Source organism: Mobula birostris, chromosome 4, assembly GCF_030028105.1.
Source record: "Mobula birostris isolate sMobBir1 chromosome 4, sMobBir1.hap1, whole genome shotgun sequence".
NCBI classification, from domain to species: domain Eukaryota; kingdom Metazoa; phylum Chordata; class Chondrichthyes; order Myliobatiformes; family Myliobatidae; genus Mobula; species Mobula birostris.
The window spans coordinates 153,680,880-153,704,395 of NC_092373.1; the positions used below are offsets into that span (position 1 = coordinate 153,680,880).

General features: G+C 39.5%; 1 protein-coding gene across 12 annotated transcripts in view; it reads left to right on the forward strand.

The window, feature by feature from the left end:
• Positions 1-23,516, forward strand: part of sclt1 (sodium channel and clathrin linker 1) — a 91,551-nt gene that overhangs the window by 35,648 nt on the left and 32,387 nt on the right. For all 12 annotated transcript variants that reach the window (XM_072256255.1, XM_072256262.1, XM_072256260.1 and 9 more), the window contains 4 exons: positions 8,450-8,627; positions 19,431-19,529; positions 21,488-21,559; positions 23,020-23,094. In XM_072256255.1, the coding sequence (XP_072112356.1) occupies positions 8,450-8,627; positions 19,431-19,529; positions 21,488-21,559; positions 23,020-23,094 (424 nt within the window). The remainder of the gene's footprint in view (positions 1-8,449; positions 8,628-19,430; positions 19,530-21,487; positions 21,560-23,019; positions 23,095-23,516) is intronic.

Genomic DNA, 23,516 nt, shown 5'->3' on the forward strand with positions numbered 1-23,516 from the left:
AATTTTCAGTTGGTTAACATTAGTATTATGTAATTGAATTTAATAAATTTAATGAAGATCTGAATTTCCTCTCCTGTATCCAGGAGTGTTGTCAAGATTCTGAAAGTTGAGTGACTTATGACGTAGAAAAAATACACAATTGATAAGATTTCTAATTATTAAATTTGTATTTAAAGTTGTAAATTTCGAGGAGCATTCCTTGGTAGGACAATGCATATCCTTGATGAAAGAAAACTCGTGGTTTAAAGATAGCAGAAATCTGAATGAAAATAACTTTCCATTCTGATAAAATGAATTGCTGAACTAAATTGGCTATGCTGTTTCTTCACTGTTTCCTCAAAGCATAAAAAATGTAAGGGAAAGGGAAATTGTTCAATTACTTAATTTTACTGCTGCTAATTTAGAAGCCAGATGATTGGGCTTAATTTATTTTATAATATTTTAGCCTCACAGTAATTAAAAGCGGTAGGGTTGTATTTCAGAATTTTTGAGAGCAAATTTATGACAGTAAAAAGTCAATAAAAGTTAATCTTGTACACTTGCAATAAAAATAACATTGTCCATTCTTGCACATAACTTATGTATTTTAAATTGATGTTTTTAATAGTTGAAATTAGAAATTTTGACAACAGATAACCAGAATTAATGGACTATTATCATTAGTGAAAACATTAGGTACAGGAAGAATCTAATAAAGTGGTCACTGAGTGTATGTTCGTGGTCTTCTGCTGATGTAGCCATTCCACTTCAAGGTTCGACATGTTTAACATTCAGAGATGCTCTTCTGCACACCACTATTGTAATGCATGGCCGTTTGAGTTACTGTCTCCTTCCTGTCAGCTTGAAACAATCTGGCCATTCTTCTCTGACTTCATTAATGAAGCTCTTTCACAGAATTGCTGCTCACTGGATTTTCTTTCCATTTTGAGTACCATTCTCTGCAAATTTTTGTGCACGAAATCCCAGGAAATCAGCAGTTTCAAAGTTCAAAGTAAATTTATTTAAGGAAAGTACTTGCTTGTCACCCATGTACAACCCTGAGATTCATATTCTTACAGGCATACTCAGTAAATCCAAGAACCATAATAGAATCAATAAAAGACTGCATCCAACAGGGTGGACAGTCAACAAATGTGCAAAAGTCAACAAACGATTCAAATACTAAAGAATATAATAAATAAGCAATAAATATTGAGAACATGAGATGAAGAGTCTTTGAAAGTTGAGTCCATAGGTTGTGGCTACAGTTTAGTGATGGGGCAAGTGAAATTGAATTGGTTATCCCCACTGCTTCAAGAGCCTGATGATTGAGGTAACTTTATTCAATTTCACTTGCCCCATCACTGAACTATTCCCACAATCTATGGACTCATTTTCAAGGACTCTTCATCTCATGTTCTCAATATTTATTGCTTATTCTAAGGTACTTAAGCCATTTTATCTGGCATCAACAATCATTCTGCAGTCAGTGTAATTTGGATCACATTTCTTTCTCCTTTCTGATGTTTGATCTCAATAACAACTGAAACTCTTGACCATATCTCCATGCTTTTATACATTTTTTGCTACACAATTGGCTGATTGCAGTAGATATCTGCATAAATGAGCAGATGTATGGTGTACCAATTAAAGTGGCCACTGAGTGTATCAGAGGAGCAGAGAATAAAATGGAGCATTGTGTAGGAGAATTAATCCCTCAGAAATAATACACTTAATGGATAGACATTATTGTTGAATGCCATTTTATTGATTGTTTACAGATTTACCAAAGATGCATGAAATTACATGAATCTGTAGGTAATGCTATCTCCTAATCCAACTATCTACATAACTTTTGAAACAGTTAGTATTCATGTGTTAGCCAGAAAAGTGAGAATAGATAGGCTCTTTGACTATCATTGACATTAAGAGAGCAAGATTGGAATCCATTTTTTTAAAAAACACATTAAAAGAGGGAGAGTACATTTGTTGCTCTCAACAATCCCAAAGTGCTACAAAACTAATGAATTGCTTTTGAAAATAATCTGATAAAGTGGCAGCAGATATCAAAGCCAATTAAGACTGTTGGTTATACCATTTACAAGAAAGATTGTCTGTTGATTGTATAACCATGAGGCTAAAAGTGAAGTGTTAGATGAATTACTGCAATCCATTAGTGTAAATTGAGTTTGAGAACAGGGAAGTGCATAACACAACATGAATAGTTCTGTTAACGAAACAGAGTTTACATGAGTTTTTCTATGGAGGATTCCTACAGAAAAGTGGCCTGCAAAAATTAATTTGTTATCTATTTTCCCTACACAAAATATAGCAATCCAAATAAAGATATCACTTAGTGCCAATAGATATTTTTTAAGGGGTTAATATAGACGTTGCTTTTAACTGCAAAACGCTGGAATATAAATGGCAGAAATTATAGCTGTGCATACCTGAGAATTGCTGAAGCAAAGATTGCCTTTAGTTCCACATATGATTATCCTGAATGACTAGCTTGGCAAAGGGAGTGTGTAGTACTGATTTACCAAAGTGATACTGGAGTTAACAGTAAGGGAGCAAAATACAGGTTTTATTAACAAGCTTTGTATTTACTTGTGGTACAGAAGCTGAAATAATTAAGCTGCTCAAAATAAAATGGAGCAATTATTGTCTGTGGGGTTATTATTTCAAAATGTACTAAAGAAATGCCAAGAAGCAATAGTTTGTACAAAATAATAGAAATCTGAAACTCACTGTCACCTGTTGAGGTGAGATCACTTGGAAATTTTAGAATGGAGGCTCATAGATTTTTGTGATGGGCCAGGACATAAAAGGTTATGTAACCACGATGGGTAGATTCAATTCAAATAGATAACTGAATGATCAAAAATATTTGAGGCGTTGTGTGTGTGTCCATGCTCCAGTATAAACCAACATGGCCACTTTATTAGGTGCACCTGTATACTTCATTAATGCAAATATCTAAGCAGCCAATCGTGTGGCAGCAACTCATTGCATAAAACATGCAGACATTGTCAAGAGATTCAGTTGCTGGTCAGTCCAAATATCAGAATGCGGAAGAAATATAATCTGAATGGCTTTGACTGTGGAATGATTGCTGGTGCCAGACAGTGTGGTTGAGTAGCTCAGAAATTACTGGTCTCCTGGGATTTTTACGCAAAACAGTCTGTAGAGAATGGTGCAAAAAAACAAAAAAAAAATCTATTGAGCAGCACTTCTGTGAGTGAAAATACTTTGTTAATGAGAAGAGGTCAGAGGAGAATGGCCAGGCTGGTTCAAGCTGACAGGAAGGTGACAGTAACTCAAATAACCATGCATTACAACAATGGTGTGCCAAAGAGCATCTCTGGAACTTAAAACATTTTGGACCTTCAAGTGGATCAGCTACAGCAGTAGAAGCAAATGAGGGTGCATACAACAAAGCAAAAAATTAGTGGGAAGATAAAGGGAAGATAAAGATAAAAATTAGTGGGAAGCTTTTAGAAACCTACAGAAAGTAACTAAAAATCATTAGGAAAAAGATGAAATATGAAAGCAAGCTTGCAAACAATATCAAGGTGGATAAAAAAAGCTTTCTCAAGTATATATAAAGATGAGGGTGGATATAGGGCCTCTAGAAAATGAGGCTGGAGAAATAATAACAGGGGAGAAGGAGATGGCAGATGAACTAAATGAGTATTTTGCATCAGTCTTCACTGGAAGATACCAGCAGTGTGCCTTGTGTTGAAGGGTGTGAGAGAACAGAAGTGAGTGCAGTTACTATTACAAGGGAGAGGGTGCTCAAAAAGCTGAAAAACCTAAAAGTACTTAAGTCACCCAGTCGAGATGAACTGCACCCTAGGGTTCTGAAACAGGTAGCAGTAGAGATTGTGGAGGTATTAGTAATGATCTTTCAAGAATCATTGGACTCCGGTATGGTTTGGAGAACTGGAAAATTGTAAATGTAACTCCACTCTAACAAAGGAGGGAGGCAGCAGAAAGGAAATAATAGACCAATTAGCCTGAGCTCAGTGATTGGGAAGATGTTGGAGTCAATTGTTAAGGATGAGGTTATGGAGTACTTGGTGACACTGGACAAGATGGGACAAAATCAGCATTAGTTTCTTGAGGGAAAATCTTGCCTGACAATTCTTTGAGGAGATTATGAGTAAGATAGATTAAAGTGATACAGTAGATCTTGTATATTTGGATTAAAGGCCTTTGATAATGTGCCACACATGAGGCTGCTTATAGACAATAGGTGCAGGAGTAGGCCATTTGGCCCTTTGAGCCAGCACTGCCATTCACTGTGATCATGGCTGATCATCCACAATCAGTATCCAGTTTCTGCCTTATCCCCATAATCTTTGATTCCGCTATCTTTAAGAGCTCTATCCATCTCTTTCTTGAAAACATTCAGAGACTTGGCCTCCACTGCCTTCTGAGGCAGAGCATTCCACATATCCACCACTCTCTGGGTGAAAAAGTTTTTCCTCAATTCCGTTCTAAATGGCCTACCCCTTATTCTTAAACTGTGGTCTCTGGTTCTAGACTCACCCATCAGTAGGAACATGCTTCCTGCCTCCAGCGTGTCCAATCCCTTAATAATCTTATATGTTTCAATCAGATCCTCTCTCATCCTTCTAAATTCCAGTGTACACAAGCCCAGTCGCTCCAATCTTTCAACATATGACAGTCCCGCCGTCCCGGGAATTAACCTCGTAAACCTATGCTGCACTCCCTCAATAGCAAGAATGTCCTTCCTCAAATTTGGAGACCAAAACTGCACACAATACTCCAGTTGTGGTCTCACCAGGGCCCTGTACAACTGCAGAAGGACCTCTTTGCTCCTATACTCAATTCCCCTTATTATGAAGGCCAGCATGCCATTAGCTTTCTTCACTACCTGCTGTACCTGCATGCTTGCTTTCAGTGATTAATGTACAAGAACACCTAGATCTCGTTGCACTTACCCTTTTCCTAACTTGACTCCATTTAGATAATAATCTGCCTTCCTGTTCTTGCCACCAAAGTGGCTAACCTCACATTTATCCATATTAAACTGCATCTGCCATGCATCCGCCCACTCACCCAGCCTGTCCAAGTCACCCTGCATTTTCATAACATTCTCCTCACATTTCACACTGCCACCCAGCTTTGTGTCATCTGCAAATTTGCTAATGTTACTTTTAATCCCTTCATCTAAATCATTAATGTATATTGTAAACAGCTGCGGTCCCAGCACTGAACCCTATGGTACCCCACTGGTCACCGTCTGCCATTCCGAAAGGAACCCGTTAATCGCCACTCTTTGTTTCCTGTCAGCCAGCCAATTTTCAATCCATGTCAGTACTCTGTCCCCAATACCATGTCCCCTAATTTTGCCCACTAATCTCCTACGTGGGACTTTATCAAAGGCTTTCTGAAAGTCCAGGTACACTACATCCACTGGCTCTCCCTTGTCCATTTTCATAGTTACGTCCTCAAAAAAAATTCCAGAAGATTAGTCAAGCACGATTTCTCCTTCATAAATCCATGCTGACTCGGACCTATCCTGTTACTGCCATCCAAATGTGTCGTAATTTCATCTTTTATAATTGATTCCAGCATCTTTCTCACCACTGATGTCAGGCTAACCAGTCTATAATTCCTTGTTTTCTCTCTCCCTCCTTTCTTGAAAAGTGGGACAACATTAGCCACCCTCCAATTCACAGGAACTGATCCTGAATCTATAGAATATTGGAAAATGATTACCAATGCGTCCATGATTTCTAAAGCCACCCCCTTAAGTACCCTGGGATGCAGACCGTCAGGTCCCAGGGACTTATCAGCCCTCAGACCCGACAGTCTAGCTGACACTATTTCCTGCCTAATATAAATTTCCTTCAGTTCATCCATTACCCTAGGTCCTTTGGCCACTATTATATCTGGGAGATTGTTTGTGTCTTCCCTAGTGAAGACAGATCTGAAGTACCTGTTCAACTCATCTGCCATTTCCATGTTCCCCATAATAAATTCACCCTTTTCTGTCTTCAAGGGCCCAATTTTGGTCTTAACTATTTTTGTCTTTTTCACATACCTAAAGAAGCTTTCACTATCCTCCTGTATATTCTTGGCTAGTTTACCTTCCCTCATTTTTTTCCGCGTATTACCTTTTTAGTTCTTCTGTTGCTCTTTAAAAGTTTTCCAGTCCTCCAGCTTCCCACTCATCTTTGCGATGTCATACTTCTTCTCTTTTATCTTTATACTGTCCTTTACTTCCCTTGTCAGCCATGGCCTCCCCTTACTCCCCTTAGGATCTTTCTTCCTCTTTGGAATGAACTGATCCTGCACCTTCTGCATTATTCCCAGAAATACCTGCCATTGTTGTTCCACTGTCATCCCTGCTAGGGTATTGTTTCATTGAACTTTGGCCAGCTCCTCCCTCATAGCTCCATAGTTCCCTTCGTTCAACTGTAATATTGACACTTCCAAGTTTCCCTCTCCCTTTCAAATTGTAGATTAAAACTTATCATATTATGGTCACTACCTCCTAACAGCTCCTTTACCTCGAGGTCCCTGATCAAATCCAGTTCATTGCACAACACTAAATCTAGAATTGCCTTCTTTCTGGTAGGCTCCAGTACAAGCTGTTCTAAGAATCCATCTCGGAGGCACTCCACAAACTCCCTTTCTTGGGGTCCAGTACCAACCTGATTCTTCCAGTCTACCTGCATGTTGAAATCCCCCATAACAACTGTAGTATTACCTTTGCTACATGCCAATTTTAACTCCTGATTCAGCTTGTACCCTACATCCAGACTACTGTTTGGGGGCCTGTAGATAACTCCCATTAGGGTCTTTCCACCCTTAGAATTTCTCAGTTCTATCCATACTGACTCTACGTCTCCTGATTCTGTATCCCCCCTCGCAAGGGACTGAATATCATTCCTTACCAACAGAGCCACCCCACCCCCTCTGCCCATCAGTCTGTCCTCTTGATATGACGTATACCCTTGAATATTCATTTCCCAGGCCCTGTCCACTTGAAGCCATGTCTCTGTTATTCCCACAACATCATACTTGCCAATTTCCAACTGTGTCTCAAGCTCATCCACTTTATATCTTATACTTCGTACATTCATATATAATACTTTTAATTCGTTACTCCCCTCACCTCCCATATCAATTCTTATTTCACTTGGCCATACTGTATGATCCCTTCTTGAGCTTTCTGCTCTGTTGATTCTGTTGTCTTTCTTAACTTTTCTTATTAAGTTAAGAGTCCATGGTATTACAGGAAAATTATTAGCATAGCAGAGCATTGGCTGATGGGTAAGAGGGACCTTTTCTGATTGGCTGCCAGTGACGAGTGGTGTTCCACAGGGGTCACTGTTGGGACTGCTTCCTTTTATGCTGTATATCAGTGATTTAGATGGTGGAATTGATGGCCTTGTTGCCAAGTTTACAGATGATACAAAGATTGGTGGCGGGGCAGGTAGTATTGAAACAGGAAGGCTGCAGAAGGACTTGGACAGATTAAGAGACTTGGTAAGAAAGTGGCAAACAAAATACAATGTTGGGAAATGTGTGTTTATGCACTTTGTTAGAAGAAATAAATGTGAGACTATTTCTAAACGGGGGGGGAAAATCAAAAAATCTGTGATGCAAAGGGACTTGGGAGTCCTTGTCCAGAACACTTTAAAGGTTAACTTGCAGGTTGAGTTGGTGGTGAGGAAGGCAGATGGAATGTTAGCATTCCTTTCAAGAGGTAGAATACAAGAGCAGGGATGTGAGGCGTCACCTTGAGTATTGTGACTGTTTTGGGCTCCTTATCTAAGAAAAGATGTGCTGGCATTGGAGAGGGTTCAGAGGAGTTCAAAAGGATGATTCCGGGAATAAAAGGGTTATCATATGAGGAATGTTTGATGCCTCTGGGCCCTTACTCGCTGGAATTTAGAAGGAGGGTGGGGGGGGGGGTCTCATTGAAACCTTTCAAATTTTGAAAGGCCTAGACCTAGTAGATGGGGAAAGGATGTTTCCCATGGTGGGCGGGGGGGGGGGGGGGAGTCTTGGACAAGAGGGCATACCGTCAGGCTAGAGAAGTGTCCATTTAAAACAGAAATTTCTTTCGCTAGAGGGTTGTGAATTTATGGAATTTGTTGCCACAGGCAGCTGTGGAAGCCAGGTCGTTAGGCTATTTAAAGCAGAGCTTAATAGGTTCTTAATTGGCCATGGCATCAAAGGTTTCGGGGAGAAGGCCGGGGAATGGAGCCGAGGAGGGGACCAAAGAAAGGATCAGCTATGATTGAATAGCAGAGCAGACTCAATGGGCCAAATGGCCTAATTCTGCTCCTATGTCTTACGGTCTAAGGCAACACTGAGTTCCTTCCACTGCTGTACCTATAAACTAGCCACCGAGAGTTTTTCAACTGAGTAGCCAAGCACATATGATCCTTGCATTGTATAATCTATTTTAATACTGTGTTTGTAGATTGCGGGCAGCCGTACAAGCTTCAGAGCAGTTGAAAAAGGAGAAAATTAGTTTTGAGGTGCAAGTTCGTGAACTTAGGGAAAAATATACTCAGGCAGAAAATGAGAAATATGTGGCAGTGGCCAAGGTTCGAGAAAGCATGCAACTCCTTGAAGAAGCAAACTTGAAGAAAGATCAGGTAAGATTTCACAGCAGGCTTTGTCCTAAGGCCCATAAAAATGCTAAAGGGGAAGTTATTTTGTATCTTTGAAAGCTTAATGGAATTAAGAATTAAGTACACAGAATTTTAAGTAACTTGATGGGGCTTTCAATACAATTTTAATGTATTTGAAGTTGTTATTTTTTCAAAACATTGGAAAAATATCGAATGTGACTTCTAAAAATGTAGATAAAACTTTTTTAAAAAGGCAAAGGAGAATAAAGATGTTGAATAGAGAGAAGAAATTTTGAAATGTTGAACTCTGGAAGACTGTTCTCCACTGAAGATTCTTGAGTGCTCTGGATTGGAATTTGAGAGTTGCTACAAAGAAAGTGGCTGATGACTTGGAGAAAATTAAACAAAAGGATGTGAATTTAAAATTGTTAATTGACTGACCGACCAATGTTAAAAGGAACAGGAATGATGAGGAAGAGGATGTGTAAGATAGGACATAAGCATAAAACATTTGGAAGTGCTGAATCTTATGGGCAAAAGGGAGAATGGCAAGAGAAATTGGAGCAATAAAGATGTCAATAATGTTGGAGCATTATTGGAGCAATTAGCTGTTAGAAATTGTACATTTTCTACATTATTGGAAAATACAGTATTTTCTAATTCTGCAGAATTTGCAGATTTAGATGGTTTAGAAGCAGTATTTGACCATGGAGAGGATGCCAGGTTTACCATAGAATTGGCTCCTTTTACGACTACAACTAATAAACAAAATGGAGTCAGGAAGGATTACAAAATTGATGGAAGGAGCCAATCATAACGTTTTCAGACATCCTTCCATTAAATTTTCAATCATTTAAGATCAACTTAAATCTTAAACCAAAATCTGTATCTCAATCTGCTCATCAGTGTCTCTGTTGCTATTGGAGGAAGGGGGTTTAGGGAATACTCCCAATAGAGGGATATCTCCTTTCCTGTTTCTGACTTTCTCCCACATTGTATCAGTTTACAAATCCTCCACAATGTCCTCCTCTCTGCAACTGTGATACTGTTCCTGATTAGCAATGCCACTCCGAAACCTCTTTTACCTCCTTCCCTATCCTCCTTCAAACATCTAAACCGCAGAACATACAGCAGAATATGTCCCCTTGTGACAATCAAGTGTCCGTAATAGCCACAACGTCATGTTCTAAGTTCATCAACCTTGCTCCTGATACTGCTTGCATTAAAATAGATAAATTTCAACTGACTGTAATTAAGCTCAATCCAGTGCCTATTCTTCCTTGGTATTTCATTGCATGCTGCATCTACTGTTCCATCCTCTGTCCTATCACTCTGGCTCCCAACCCCCTGGTTTAAACCCTTTCCAGCATTAGCACACCTGCCCTCAAGGATATTGGTCTCCCTCAAGTTCAGGTGTATCTACTTCCTTTTGTACAGGTCACATCTTCCTCAGAAAAGATCCCAATGATCCACAAATTTGAAACCCAGCCCCCTGCATCTATTCTTCAGCTTTCATCAGGAAGCAGGAGCAGGAGCCTTGGGTCCTGGGTCCCAGGCCACCGGGTTCAGAAACAGTTATTACCCTTCAACCAATAGGCTCCTGAATCAGAGTGGCTAACTTTACTTACCACAATACTGAACTGATCACTGACCATAACCTGTGGATTCACTTTCAAGAACTCTACAATGCATGTTCTCAGTATTATTTGTTTACTTATTTATTTTAATTATATTATTACTATTTTCTATTAGCTCAGTTTGTCTTTTGCACGTGTTGCTCAGCAGTCTTTACGTGTAGTTTTTCATTGATTCTATAGTATTTATTTGTTTTACTGAATGCCTGAATGAAAATGAATCTCAGGGGAGTATTTGGTGACATATACTTATTTTGATAATTTTTCCTGAATCTTTGAACACATTCTACTGGATGGTATGTTGCCTCCAAGGAGCCAGGGTCAGGAATGTCTCGGATCGGGTCCACGGCATTCTAAAGAGGAGGGTGAGCAGCCAGAACTCTTGATACATATTTGCACCAGTGGCATAGGTAGAAAAAGGGAGGAGGTCCAGAAGAGAAAATTTAGGGAGTTGGGTAGAAAGCTGAGAAGCAGGGCTTCCAGACTATTAATTGCTGGATTGCTGCATGTGCCAGATGCCAGTGAGGGTTAGAGTAGGATGCATTGGAAGATTAATGTATGCCTGAGGAACTGGTGCAGGAGATAGGGCTTTAGATTTCTGGATCATTAGCATTTCTTCTGGGGATGATATGACCTGTACAAAATGGACAAATTACATCTGAACACAAGAAGGACCAATATCCTTGTGGGCAGGTTTGCTAGAGCTTTTGGGGAAGTTTTAAACTAACTTGGCAGTGGCATGGGAATTAGAGTGATACTGGCTAAGGATGGGCAATTGGTAAGAAGATAGATGCAACGTGCAATGAGGCTGTCGAGAAGGACAGGCAGATGATGGGGCAAAATTGCAGTCAGTGAGATGAGTTGCAATGGAACATAGCCACAAAATTGAGAAGGGTGTCAAGTACAGGACTGAAGGTATTATATCTGAATGTTTGCAGTACACAGAATAAGGTAGATTTTCTTGTCGTGCAGTTAGAAATTGGCAGGTATGACGTGGGTGTCACTGAGTCGTGGTTAAAAGAAGATCATAGTTGAGAGCTTAACGTCCAAGGATACACGTTGTATTGAGAAGACAGGCAGGTATGCAAATCCTTAGAAAGAGGTGACATGGAATTAAAATTAGGCAGAACTCAGCACGGATTCCTTAAGGGAAAATCCTGCCTGACAAACCTATTACAATTTTTTGAGGAAATTACCAGTAGGCTAGACAAGGGAGATGCAGTTGATGTTGTGTATTTGGATTTTCAGAAGGCCTTTGACAAGGTGCCACACATGAGGCTACTTAATAAGATAAGAGCCCATGGAATTACGGGAAAGTTACATACGTGGATAGAGCGTTGGCTGATTGGCAGGAAACAGAGAGTGGGAATAAAGGGATCCTATTCTGGTTGGCTGCCGGTTACCAGTGGTGTTCCGCAGGGATCAGTGTTGGGGCCGCTTCTTTTTACATTGTACATCAATGATTTAGATTATGGAATAGATGGCTTTGTGGCTAAGTTTGCTGACGATACGAAGATAGATGGAGGGGCCGGTAGTGCTGAGGAAACGGAGAGTCTGCAGAGAGACTTGGATAGATTGGAAGAATGGGAAAAGAAGTGGCAAATGAAGTACAATGTTGGAAAGTGTATGGTTATGCATTTTTGCAGAAAAAATAAATGGGCAGACTATTATTTAAATGGGGAAAAAATTCAAAGTTCTGAGATGCAATGGGACTTGGGAGTCGTCGTACAGGATACCCTTAAAGTTAACCTCCAGGTTGAGTCAGTAGTGAAGAAGGCAAGTGCAATGTTAGCATTCATTTCTGGAGGAATAGAGTATAGGAGCAGGGATGTGATGTTGAGGCTGTATAAGGCGCTGGTGAGACCTCACTTGGAGTACTGTGGGCAGTTTTGGTCTCCTTATTTAAGAAAGGATGTGCTGACGTTGGAGAGGGTACAGAGAAGATTCACTAGAATGATTCTGGGAATGAGAGGGTTAACATATGAGGAACGTTTGTCCGCTCTTGGACTGTACACCTTGGAGTTTAGAAGAATGAGGGGAGACCTCATAGAAACATTTCGAATATTAAAAGGTATGGACAGAGTGGATGTGGCAAAGTTGTTTCCCATGATGGGGGAGTCTAGTACGAGAGGGCATGACTTAAGGATTGAAGGGCGCCCATTCAGAACAGAAATACGAAGAAATTTTTTGGGTCAGAGGGTGGTGAATCTGTGGAATTTGTTGCCACGGGTGGCAGTGGAGGCCAAGTCATTGGGTGTATTTAAGGCAGAGATTGACAGGTATCTGAGTAGCCAGGGCATCAAAGGTTATGGTGAGAAGGCGGGGGAGTGGGACTAAATAGGAGAAAATGGATCAGCTCATGATAAAATGGCGGAGCAGACTCGATGGGCCGAATGGCCTACTTCTGCTCCTTTGTCTTATGGTCTAAAAGATGTAGAATCCTGGTGGGTAAAAAGACCCTGGTGGATGTTGTGTAGAGTCCTCCGAATAGTAGCCAGGATGTGGGCTACAATTTACAATGGGAGATAGAAAACAAATGTCAAAAGGGAAATATTGTAATTGACATGGGGGATTTCAATATACAGGCAGATTGGGAAAATTAGATTGCTGCTGGATCCCAGGAGAGTGAATTTGTAGAATGCTTATGAGATGGCTTTTCAGAGCAGCTTGTGGTTGAACCCACTAAGGGAAAGGCATTACTGGATTGGGTATTATATAATGCACCTGATTTGGTTAGGGAGCTAAAGTTAAAGGATCCCTTAGAAGACAGTGATCATAATATGATATGTCCCTGCAATTTCAGAGGTAAAAGCTAAAGTCAGATCTATCATTATAACAGTGGAGTAAAGGGAATTATGGAGCCATGAAAGAGGCATTGGTTGATTGGAATAGGACGCAAGCAGGGATGATGGCAGAACAGCAATGGCTGGAGCTTCTGGGAGAAATTGGGAAGACGCAGGATAGATATTTCCCAAAGAAGAAATAGTATTTTAAAGGCCAGATAATGCAACCGTGGCTGACAAGGGAAGTCAAAAACAACATAAAAGCAAAGGAGGGCATATAATAGAACAAAAATTAAGTTTGTAAAAACCAACAAAAGGGAACAAAGTGAAGGATATCCAAAGAGCTTTTACAGGTATATTAAGAGTAAAAGGATTGTAAGGGATAAAATTGGTCCTCTTGAAGATCAGAGTGGTTGGCTATGTGCGGAACCGAAAGAAATGGGGGAGATCTTAAATGGGTTTTTTGCATCTGTATTTACTAAGGAAACTGGCATGAAGTCTATGGAATTAAGAGAAACAGGTAGTGAGATCATGGAAACTGTACAGATTGAAAAGGAGGAGGTGCTTGCTATCCTGAGGAAAATTAAAGTGGATAAATCCCCAGGACCTGACAGGGTGTTCCCTCGGACCTTGAAGGAGACTAGTGTTGAAATTGCAGGGGCCCTGGCAGAAATATTTAAAATGTCAGTGTCTATGGGTGAGGTGCCAGAGGATTGGAAAGTGGCTCATGTTGTTCCATTGTTTAAAAAAGGATCGAAAAGTAATCCAGGAAATTATAGGCCGGTAAGTTTGACGTCGCTAGTGGGTAAGTTATTGGAGGGAGTACTAAGAGAGAGAATCTACAAGCATTTGGATAGGCAGGGACTTATTAGGGAGAGTCAACACGGCTTTGTGCGTGGTAGGTCATGTTTGACCAATCTATTGGAGTTTTCGAGGAGGCTACCAGGAAAGTGGATGAAGGGAAGGCAGTGGATGTTGTCCACATGGACTTCAGTAAGGCCTTTGACAAGGTCCCGCATGGGAGGTTAGTTAGGAAAATTCAGTCGCTAGGTATATATGGAGAGGTGGTAAATTGGATTAGACATTGGCTCAGTGGAAGAAGCCAAAGAGTGGTAGTAGAGAATTGCTTCTCAGAGTGGAGGCCTCTGACTTCTGGTGTGCCACAGGGATCAGTGCTGGGTCCATTGTTATTTGTCATCTATATCAATGATCTGGATGATAATGTGGTAAATTGGATCAGCAAATTTGCTGATGATACAAAGATTGGAGGTGTAGTAGACAGTGAGGAAGGTTTTCAAAGCCTGCAGAGGGACTTGAACCAGCTGGAAAAATGGGCTGAAAAATGGCAGATGGAGTTTAATACTGACAAGTGTGAGGTATTGCACTTTGGAAGGACAAACCAAGGTAGAACATACAGGGTAAATGGCAAGGCACTGAGGAGTGCAGTAGAACAGAGGGATCTGGGAATACAGATACAAAATTCCCTAAAAGTGGTGTCACAGGTAGATAGGGTTGTAAAGAGAGCTTTTGGTACATTGACTTTATTAAAGTATTGAGTATAAGAGCTGGAATGTTATGATGAGGTTGTATAAGGCATTGGTGAGGCCGAATCTGGAGTATTGTGTTCAGTTTCGGTCACTAAATTACAGGAAGGATATTAATAAGGTTTTGAAGAGTGCAGAGAAGGTTTACAAAGATGTTCCAGGGACTTGAGAAACTCAGTTACAGAGAAAGGTTGAATAGGTTAGGACTTTATTCCCTGGAGCGTAGAAGAATGAGGGGAGATTTGATAGAGGTATATAAAATTATATGGGTATAGATAGAGTGAATGCAAGCAGGCTTTTTCCACTGAGGCAAGGGGAGAAAAAAACCAGAGGACATGGGTTAAGGGTGAGGGGGGGAAAGTTTAAAAGGAACATTGGGGGGGACTTCACACAGAGAGTGGTGGGAGTATGGAATGAGCTGCCAGACAAGGTGGTAAATGCGGGTTCTTTTTTAACATTTAGGAATAAATTGGACAGATACATGGATGAGAGGTGTATGGAGGAATATGGTTCATGTGCAGGTCAGTGGGACTAGGCAGAAAATGGTTCGGTACAGCCAAGAAGGGCCAAAAGGCCTGTTTCTGTGCTGTAGTTTTTCTATGGTTTCTATGGAACAAAAAGAGCCATAAGGAGGAAAAAGATGATATATGAAGGTAAGCTAGGCAATAATGTCAAAGACTATACATTTTTTTCAGATATATTAAGAATAAAAGAGAGGCAAGAGTAGATATCGGACCATTGGAAAATGATTCTGAAGAGACATAGACATAGAATGGGGACAAACAAATGGTGGACAAACTAAATAAGTATTTTTACATCCATCCTCACTGCAAGATATGAGCAGTAAGTCAGAAATTTGAGCGTGTCAGGTGGCAGAGATGAGTGCAATTGCTATTATTAGGGAAGCTAAAACATCTCAATGTAGATAAGTTATCTGGACCAGACGGACTACACCCAAGGTTCTGAAAGAAGCATGTAAAGAGATTGTGGTTTCTAAAATCACTGGATTCTGGCATGGTTCCAGAGGAATGGAACGTTCCAAATGTCACCCCACTTTTCAAGAACGGAGGAGGCAGAAAGGAAGTTTTAAGCCAGTTGGCCTAACCTCCATGTTTTGGAAGATGTTGGAGTCGGTTGTTAAGGATGAGGTCTCAGGGTACTTGAAGGTACATGATAAAATAAGCCAACGTCAGCATGGTTTCCCTAAGGGAATCTCTTACCTGACAAATCTATTCGAATTGTTTGAGGAATTAAGCAGGGTAGCCAAAGCATAGACAATGGATGTTGTGTACTTTGTTTTTTAGGAGGCCTTTGAAAAGGTGCAGCACCTTTTAGATGGGCACATGGATGAAAGAAAAATGGAGGGCTGTGTGTGAGGGGAGATTGATCTTAGCGTAGATTAAAAAATCAGCACATCATTGGCTGAAGGCCTGTATTGTGATGTACTGTTCTATGTTCTTAACTGTTGGACAAACAATAGCTCAAAGATAATAACATTTTTTTATACGTTTTCTATATTTCATGCAGTTTAAAAATGTATCTAGATATTTCTAGATAAGAGTATAATAAAGCATAATACTTCCCATATGAAATTAAGGCAGTACAGTCAAATGTATGTTTTAAGGAGCGTTGAAAGTAGAGGTAGATAGTTTTGGACAGATATTTCCCGATTTTTGGAATTGGATGTCTGAAAGTGTAACCAGAATGGCAGAGTAAGAAATGCAACAATAAAGAAGAGGCCAAATAATTTTTTTTAAAAAGTAGTGAACTAGTGTTCATGGGTTCAATGTCCATTTAGAAATTGGATGGCAGAGGAGAAGAAGGTGTTCCTGAATCTCTGACTGTGTGCCTTCAGGTTTCTGTTGCTCCTTCCTGATGGTAACAATAAGAAGAGGGCATGTCCTGGGTGGTGGGAGGTCCTTAATGGTGGACGCCACTTTCCTGAGTGTGGCGCGTGGCCAAGTGGTTAGGGCGTTGGACTAGCGATCTGAAGGTCGTGGGTTCGAGCCTTGGCCGAGGCAGTGAGTTCTTGAGCAAGGCACTTAACTGCACAATGCTCCAGTCTACCCGGCTGAGGATGGGTACTGGCAAAAATGCTGGGGGTTAACCTCGCGATAGACTGGCGTCCTATCCGGTGGGGTGGGGAGTCTCGTACTCTCAGTTGCTTCATGCCACGGAAGCCGGCGTAAGCACTGGTCAGATGGGCCACGAGGCTCGTGACAGACTTTAATCCACCTTCCTGAGGCACTGCTTCTTGAAGATGTCTTGGATATTACAGAAGCTGGTACCCATGATGGAGCTGATGAAATTTACAACTGTCTGCAACTTACTTTGATTCTGTGCATACCAGACAGTGATTTGAGGCTTTGTTTAAATTTGTTGAATCAATTCTGTATGACTATGTATTTTAATGAATACAGGAGTGGGGAAACGTGGAAGAGACTTCATGCAGGTTGAGTAAGACCAGCCCACAGTAGCTGGGGCACCATGTAAAAAGGTAGGCAGGGGTGCACTGGTTCCATCCAGTTGTATTTTGCTTGCAGGATGGTTTCAGTAAGAGATGAACTAAGGCTGGCAGAGGATCGTTGAAGTGGTGGGCTGATGTAGATGATATTGCTGGTGAATGTTTGGCAGATCTTGTATTTCACTAAGAATACAGCAAGAGAGAGAAATGTTTATGGCACACAGTTTGTGGGGACTACGCTCAGTGACTTCAAGTTCCCAGTATTTAATTGGGGGACGTTTCAGCTTCTGAACAGGCAGGATGATCATTGAGGCAGTGAAGAGGAAGAATGATTCAGAAGATATTGAAATACAGTTGAGTGTTATCAGTGAATACGTGGAAGTACTTTTTTTTTGTCGTAGTAATGGAAGTGCAGTCTTTGAATGAGATAGTTGCAGGGAGTCACAAATGGGCCCTTAAACAACTACAATGCAAAAGTATTTTGGAGATGACTTGGAAAATGGGTAAGGAAAGGAGTGAAGGCAGGCTTACCCAGCTAGAAAATGGTAAGGATGGGGTGACCATTTGTATCAAAACATTGATAGATGAAGGAGTAATTCATCCCAGAGTAATGGTAGGCAATAGAAGTCATGCATTTAGTACATATTTTACTAATATTTAAGTATATATCATTGTTGAGAAAAATTATTATACTTCCTTGAGCGTAGTTTTTTAAATTAATTACTAGATTTATTAATACTCTTTTAACCATACTTTAGATGTACTGACAGCCACCTAGTAGCTTCAAAAGCTCTGTAATCAGAGCTGATATCATACTGACATGTCTACAAATGGATTGATTTTGGGGTAAATTTATCTTGATCTCTCACTTGAATTTGCTACACATTTTTAGAGTTTTACAGTAGATATGTTATCTCATTGAGTTCAGCTTGAATAACTCTGTCCATAAGTCGACTGCACACCACTGATGAACTGCCATAGGTTTTACCTGCTTGATTTCCTGGTTGATTGCAACAAGGTGCTACAACATGCTTCAACAATGTTCAATAATGATATAATTAGCTATTTTTAAGTTGAATAAGTACAGGTAGCTAATAAGGACTACTGTATTTTTGTTATTTCTATCATTTCTTTAAGCTTTAAGCATGAGTTTCTGCAGATGCTAGAAATACAGAGTAACACACAAAAAACTCAACAGGTCAGGCAGTATCTATGGAGAGAAATAAACAGTTGACATTTCAGGCCAAGACCCTTCATCAGGACAGGAAAGGAAGAAGCCAGAAGAAGTTGTTGGGGGAGGGGAAGGAATATAAGCTTGCCAGGTGGTAGGTGAAACCAGGTGAGTGGGAATGTGGATGGGAGAAAGGGATGAAGTGAGAAGATGGAAGCTTTTAGGAAAGGTAAAGGTCTGAAGAAGAAGGCATCTGAGTGGAAAGGAGAATGGACCCTGAGAGAAAGGGAAGGAAAGGCACCAGGGGGAGGTGAGGAGCAGAGAAGGGGAAAGAAGGGGCCAGAGTAGGGAATGGGAAAAGAGAGGAGGAGGGTGAAATTGCAGGAAGTTGGCAAAATCAATGCTTATGCCATCAGATTGGAGGCTACACAAAAACAAAACATGAGGTGTTTCTCCTCCCTCATTGTGGCAGTAGAGAAGGCCGTGGACTAAAATATTAGAATAGGACATTCTGCCTGTTGTGATGGAGTGAAGGTGCTCAACAAAGTGGTCCCCTAATCTATGCCAATTTTCATTGATATAGAGAAGGCTACACCGGGAACATCAAATACAGCACGTAACACCAGCAGACTTGCAGATGAAGTGTTCCTTACCTGGAAGAATTGTTTGGAGCCCTGAATGGTATTGAAGGAGGAGGTGCAGTATGTGTACCACTTGAAGAGATAAGTGTTAGGAGGGAGATCAGTGAGGCAGGAGAAATGAGTCACGGAGATGGTGATTCCCGTGGAGAGTGGTAGTGGGATCAGGGTGAAATCTGTTTAGTAGTATGATCCCATTGAACGTAGCAACAGTTACAGAGAGTGAGGTGCTAGATGCAGAGGCTCATATGGTGGTAGGTAAGGACAAGGGGAACTCTACCCTTGTTACAGCTGTGGGAAGATGGAGTGAGGGCCAGTGTCTGGGAAATGGAGGAGATGTGGGTGAGAGCAGCATCAATTGTAGAAAGAATCCCCATTCTTTGAAGGTGGAAGATATTTCATATCTATAAGTCTTTGTTCATTTTGAATTACACTTTGGGATAAGTTTGTTGATCACTCGCTTTGGGGTCATCTTATTAGATATAACTGCTCCATAAATATGACGTGTGAAATTAAAATACAAATGGTAAAAAATAAAAGAAACAAAACCACCAAGATACTCATTTATTTTCAAATTTTTGCAAACCATTCAGATATTACTACGTGAAAAACAAAAGGATGAAGAAGTGGTAAAAGTGAAAGAAGCCATGGTTCAGCTTGTTCAAGAAGCTGCTGCTCAAATCAAAAAGGAGGTTAAGTCAGATGATTTTTCTACACTTATTTAATTCTGATGGTTGAACACATGGCCCTAACTTAATGTTCAATATGGTATCAATAATTTAAAACAAGTAGAAAATATAAAACATATAAGCACTTTGGTAACTTAAGGTTTCAGTTTGCTATTACTTTAAGTCTTGCAGCTTCAAAGCATTGTCAAAAGTTTGTTTAATCATGTTGGAAGACATTGAGAATAACCATGGATAATCGGTCTGACTGAGAGAAAAATCAAAGCTTTGAATGTCCACAAAATTTCTGTTCAGTTGTGAGTGAAATCAAAGGAATGATTCCTTAAGATGAGGAAATTCAAACCTTTTGAATTTATCCCATAAACTATTAACTTTGGCAGATCTGTATTTTATTTGTATGTTACTGGTTCAGAATTTCCTTTGTCGAAAGCAATTCCAGTTCTACGAAACTGACCACACCATGTCTGAATGGCTAACTTGTTTTGATTATGCCCAGATCTATGAGGAGGCAAATGAACAGAGCATTAATCAGCCTGATCAGCAGTCACTTAGTCAGTGAGCAAGGTCTGTTTCTTATGGTACAACAATCATTTCAAATTTAGTCGATTGATCCACTCTGAGTATCTAAGAACTGTAACCAAGAGTCAATTGAAACTATACAGGTATGCCTTGTGTGTAATTAGTTAGGTAAAGACTGATGACCAACACTCAATTGAATCTAATTGCAATGAAGAGCATGAAATTGGCTCATTAATTGGCTGACACTGCTACAGATCAGTTAGTTTTAAAAGAGGAAATGAGCCATTTTCAGAACAATCCTATTGCTTTCTTTAATGCTGGAGTATATATTATTTGTCAAAATTCAGTTAGAAAACTTAAAAACATTTTTTTAAAACATTTATGAGTTAGCATGGTTCTTCAGCGTAATTTCACTCTGTTGGATATGCAAGGGTCCTGCATGTTGTGGATATTAATTTTAAAATTTGGTAATAATTGCCCTATTACACTATTATCCATGAACTAATAGTTCTAATTTAGTTGATGTTGACCCTGTAGACAGAGGATAGTGAAAAAAAACCACCGAGTGTTTCATAGGGATCTCCCTACCCCCTATTTGTGACATTTACCAGGAGCATTGCAGACAAAGGGACCAGAGCATTGTTGAGGATCCCTACCACCTATGCCACAATCTCTTTGACACACTACAGTTACAAAAGAGGTACAGAAGCATCAGGACTCGGACTGCCAGACTGGATAACAGCTTCTTCCCTCAGGCTGTGAAACTAATGAATACACTGCTGCCACTGAGGTCTCCTCACTAGGACAGTGAGCTGTTTACTCTTTACCTGAGCTACGCTTTACTAAATGCATTTTGATTTATATTTTAACTTATTTATAGTATGTTTTGGTTTATGTGCTGTGTGATACATGTGTGGGTGCACTGTGGTCCGGAGGAATATTTTGTTTGTCTGTATACATGTACAAGCAGATGACAATAAGCTTGAACTTTATTTAATTTGAATTCAAAGCAAATGACATTTTTGTAGAGTAGTGTATTGGGAAGTGATCTACAAGCCATCCCTCAGTTAAGAATGCATAAGTAATATACATCTCTAATATGAATGAGTTCCTATATTATTGAATTTAAAAGTACAACATGCATACATGCATTCATTCCTGCAAATGGTAGAACTAGTTTTCTCTCCCCGCTTTTAGTAGTTGTTCTTTCTTATCAGTCTCATGTGCTTTTGATGTATGCATTATAATATTGTGGAGGAATAGTAGGTTTTGTATATTTCTGGAGTTAAAATGGAACCTACTCATTGCCCTGGGACAGACTGTATTGTTTAATATATTTGTTGTAGTTGTGCTTTAAAATGAACCAAACCATTTTTTAAAACTTACATTGAAGTAAAATGTACAAAGGATATGCAATAACATTCTCAATTTTGTTTTTGTTGCAGGTTGAAAGTGTCAGGAAACAAAGTAATATAAGGATTTCTCGTTTAACTGAGGAATTATCTGATATGCAAATAGTAAGTGTGACATCCAAACTGAACGTGTCAACTTTATAACGGTAAAATGTGGTGAAGGCAGCTGAACTTGACCCAGAATTGAAATACTCGCTTATTTATCTTATTCATAAATGTTCTTCAGTTGAAGTCGAAAGCAAATGTGGATTCATAATGAGGGCAAAGGCAAGTTGCTTTGAAGTACACAGGATGAAGTATAGCCTGTTGGTCATTAAAAACACTGGAATAGATAAGTTCACTATTAAGAAAGGCATAAATGAAAACTTGGGGCAAATTTGCCTAAATAGAGGTGATGTTTTGAATATAAATACATACAAGTTTATTAATGCTTATGCAGATAGGTAAGCAACTACAGAGTCACTGAGAGATAATTTCCAAAATTAGACCCTTATTTTCCAAGCAATATTCCTGTCCATTTTAGTACATCAGAAATGAATTCACAGCAAATAAAGCGTACTTATTGTTGTAAAATAGCTAAGTCAGCAGCCAGTTTGTACACAGCAAGCTCCCACATCGAATAATGTGATAATGATCAGGTAGTCTGTTTTAATATTGTTGATTTAATGATGTTGTTGAAGGGATAAATATTCAGTGAGGTAGTGTCCCTTGTGACAGATTGCTAATGCTGGAGAAATTCAGCAGATCAAGCAGCATCTGTGGGAGGAGAGGAATTATCATTTTTTTTTCAGATCAGAACCCTGCATCAGGATACTCCTGATCTTTGGCAATAACTTTTAGTATATTTTGTATTCACTGCAGAGAGTATTTGGAGACTTAGTTCAATATGTACTTGTTTTTAGTATGTCAAGGTACATTGTGCTTGGGAAATAAAACTATATCTTTAAGAGTTGCGCAATCTATGAGGCAGCACTTGGACTATTTCAAACTGCTTTTACAATTTTATTATAGGAAACTATTTAGTACTTTAATGAAAATAAATACAAAATAGCTTTTTAGCCAATTATCAAGTTCAAGCCTTTTTTAAAAACCTGGTTAGACATTCCAATCACTGAGGTTTATTTGTCAATGTTATATATCGCATAACTTGAGAAATTGTTAATGTTAAACACTACGAATGACCAGTGCAGACAAAATAAATACACAGTGCAAAAGCCTTTATTGCTTTTGGTGTTGAATGATATGGAGATGCCTCAATTAAAATGAATCACTATCACAAACAGACGCTCTTCTGAAATAAAAGCAGAAAATGCTGGAAATATTCAGTTGGTCAACCAGAAGAAAAGAACGGAGTTTTTGGGTTGATGACCTTTTATTAGAACTCTTTGGTGAAGGTTTATCAACTGAAAACGTTAATTCTGTTCATCTCTCCGTAGATGCTGCCCAATCTATCAAAAATTTCCAACATTTTCTATGTTTATTTTAGTTTTTCAGCATCTGAAGCTTCTCTAAAATGGTAGGTTTAAATTCTTTACCAACTTTTATGATATGCATCCGTCTGATAGAATTGTGAAGATAAACAAGGTCAGATTGAACGAGCCAGAAGAGAGAAGCGAGCTGTAGAAGAAGAACTTGAAAAGGTAAAAAAAAAATGACAGTTTTATTGAATAAATTCTTAACTTGTGCAAACATCCATTGCTTTCCTCTCCAACCTAATTTTCTTTCTGCATTGTATGATACTTAGTTACAATAGAAATTGCAAGTCCTGCACATTTTGAATATCACTTCTACTTTATACTTTATTGTCGCCAAACAATTGGTACTAGAACGTACAATCATCACAGCGATATTTGATTCTGCGCTTCCCACTCCCTGGATTACAAATATTAAATATTAAAAATAGTAAAAATAGTAAATATTAAAAATTTAAATCAGAAATCATAAATAGAAAATAGAAAAATGGAAAGTAAAAAAACCGAGAGGCAGGTCCGGATATTTGGAGGGTACGGCCCAGATCCGGGTCAGGATCCGTTCAGCAGTCTTATCACAGTTGGAAAGAAGC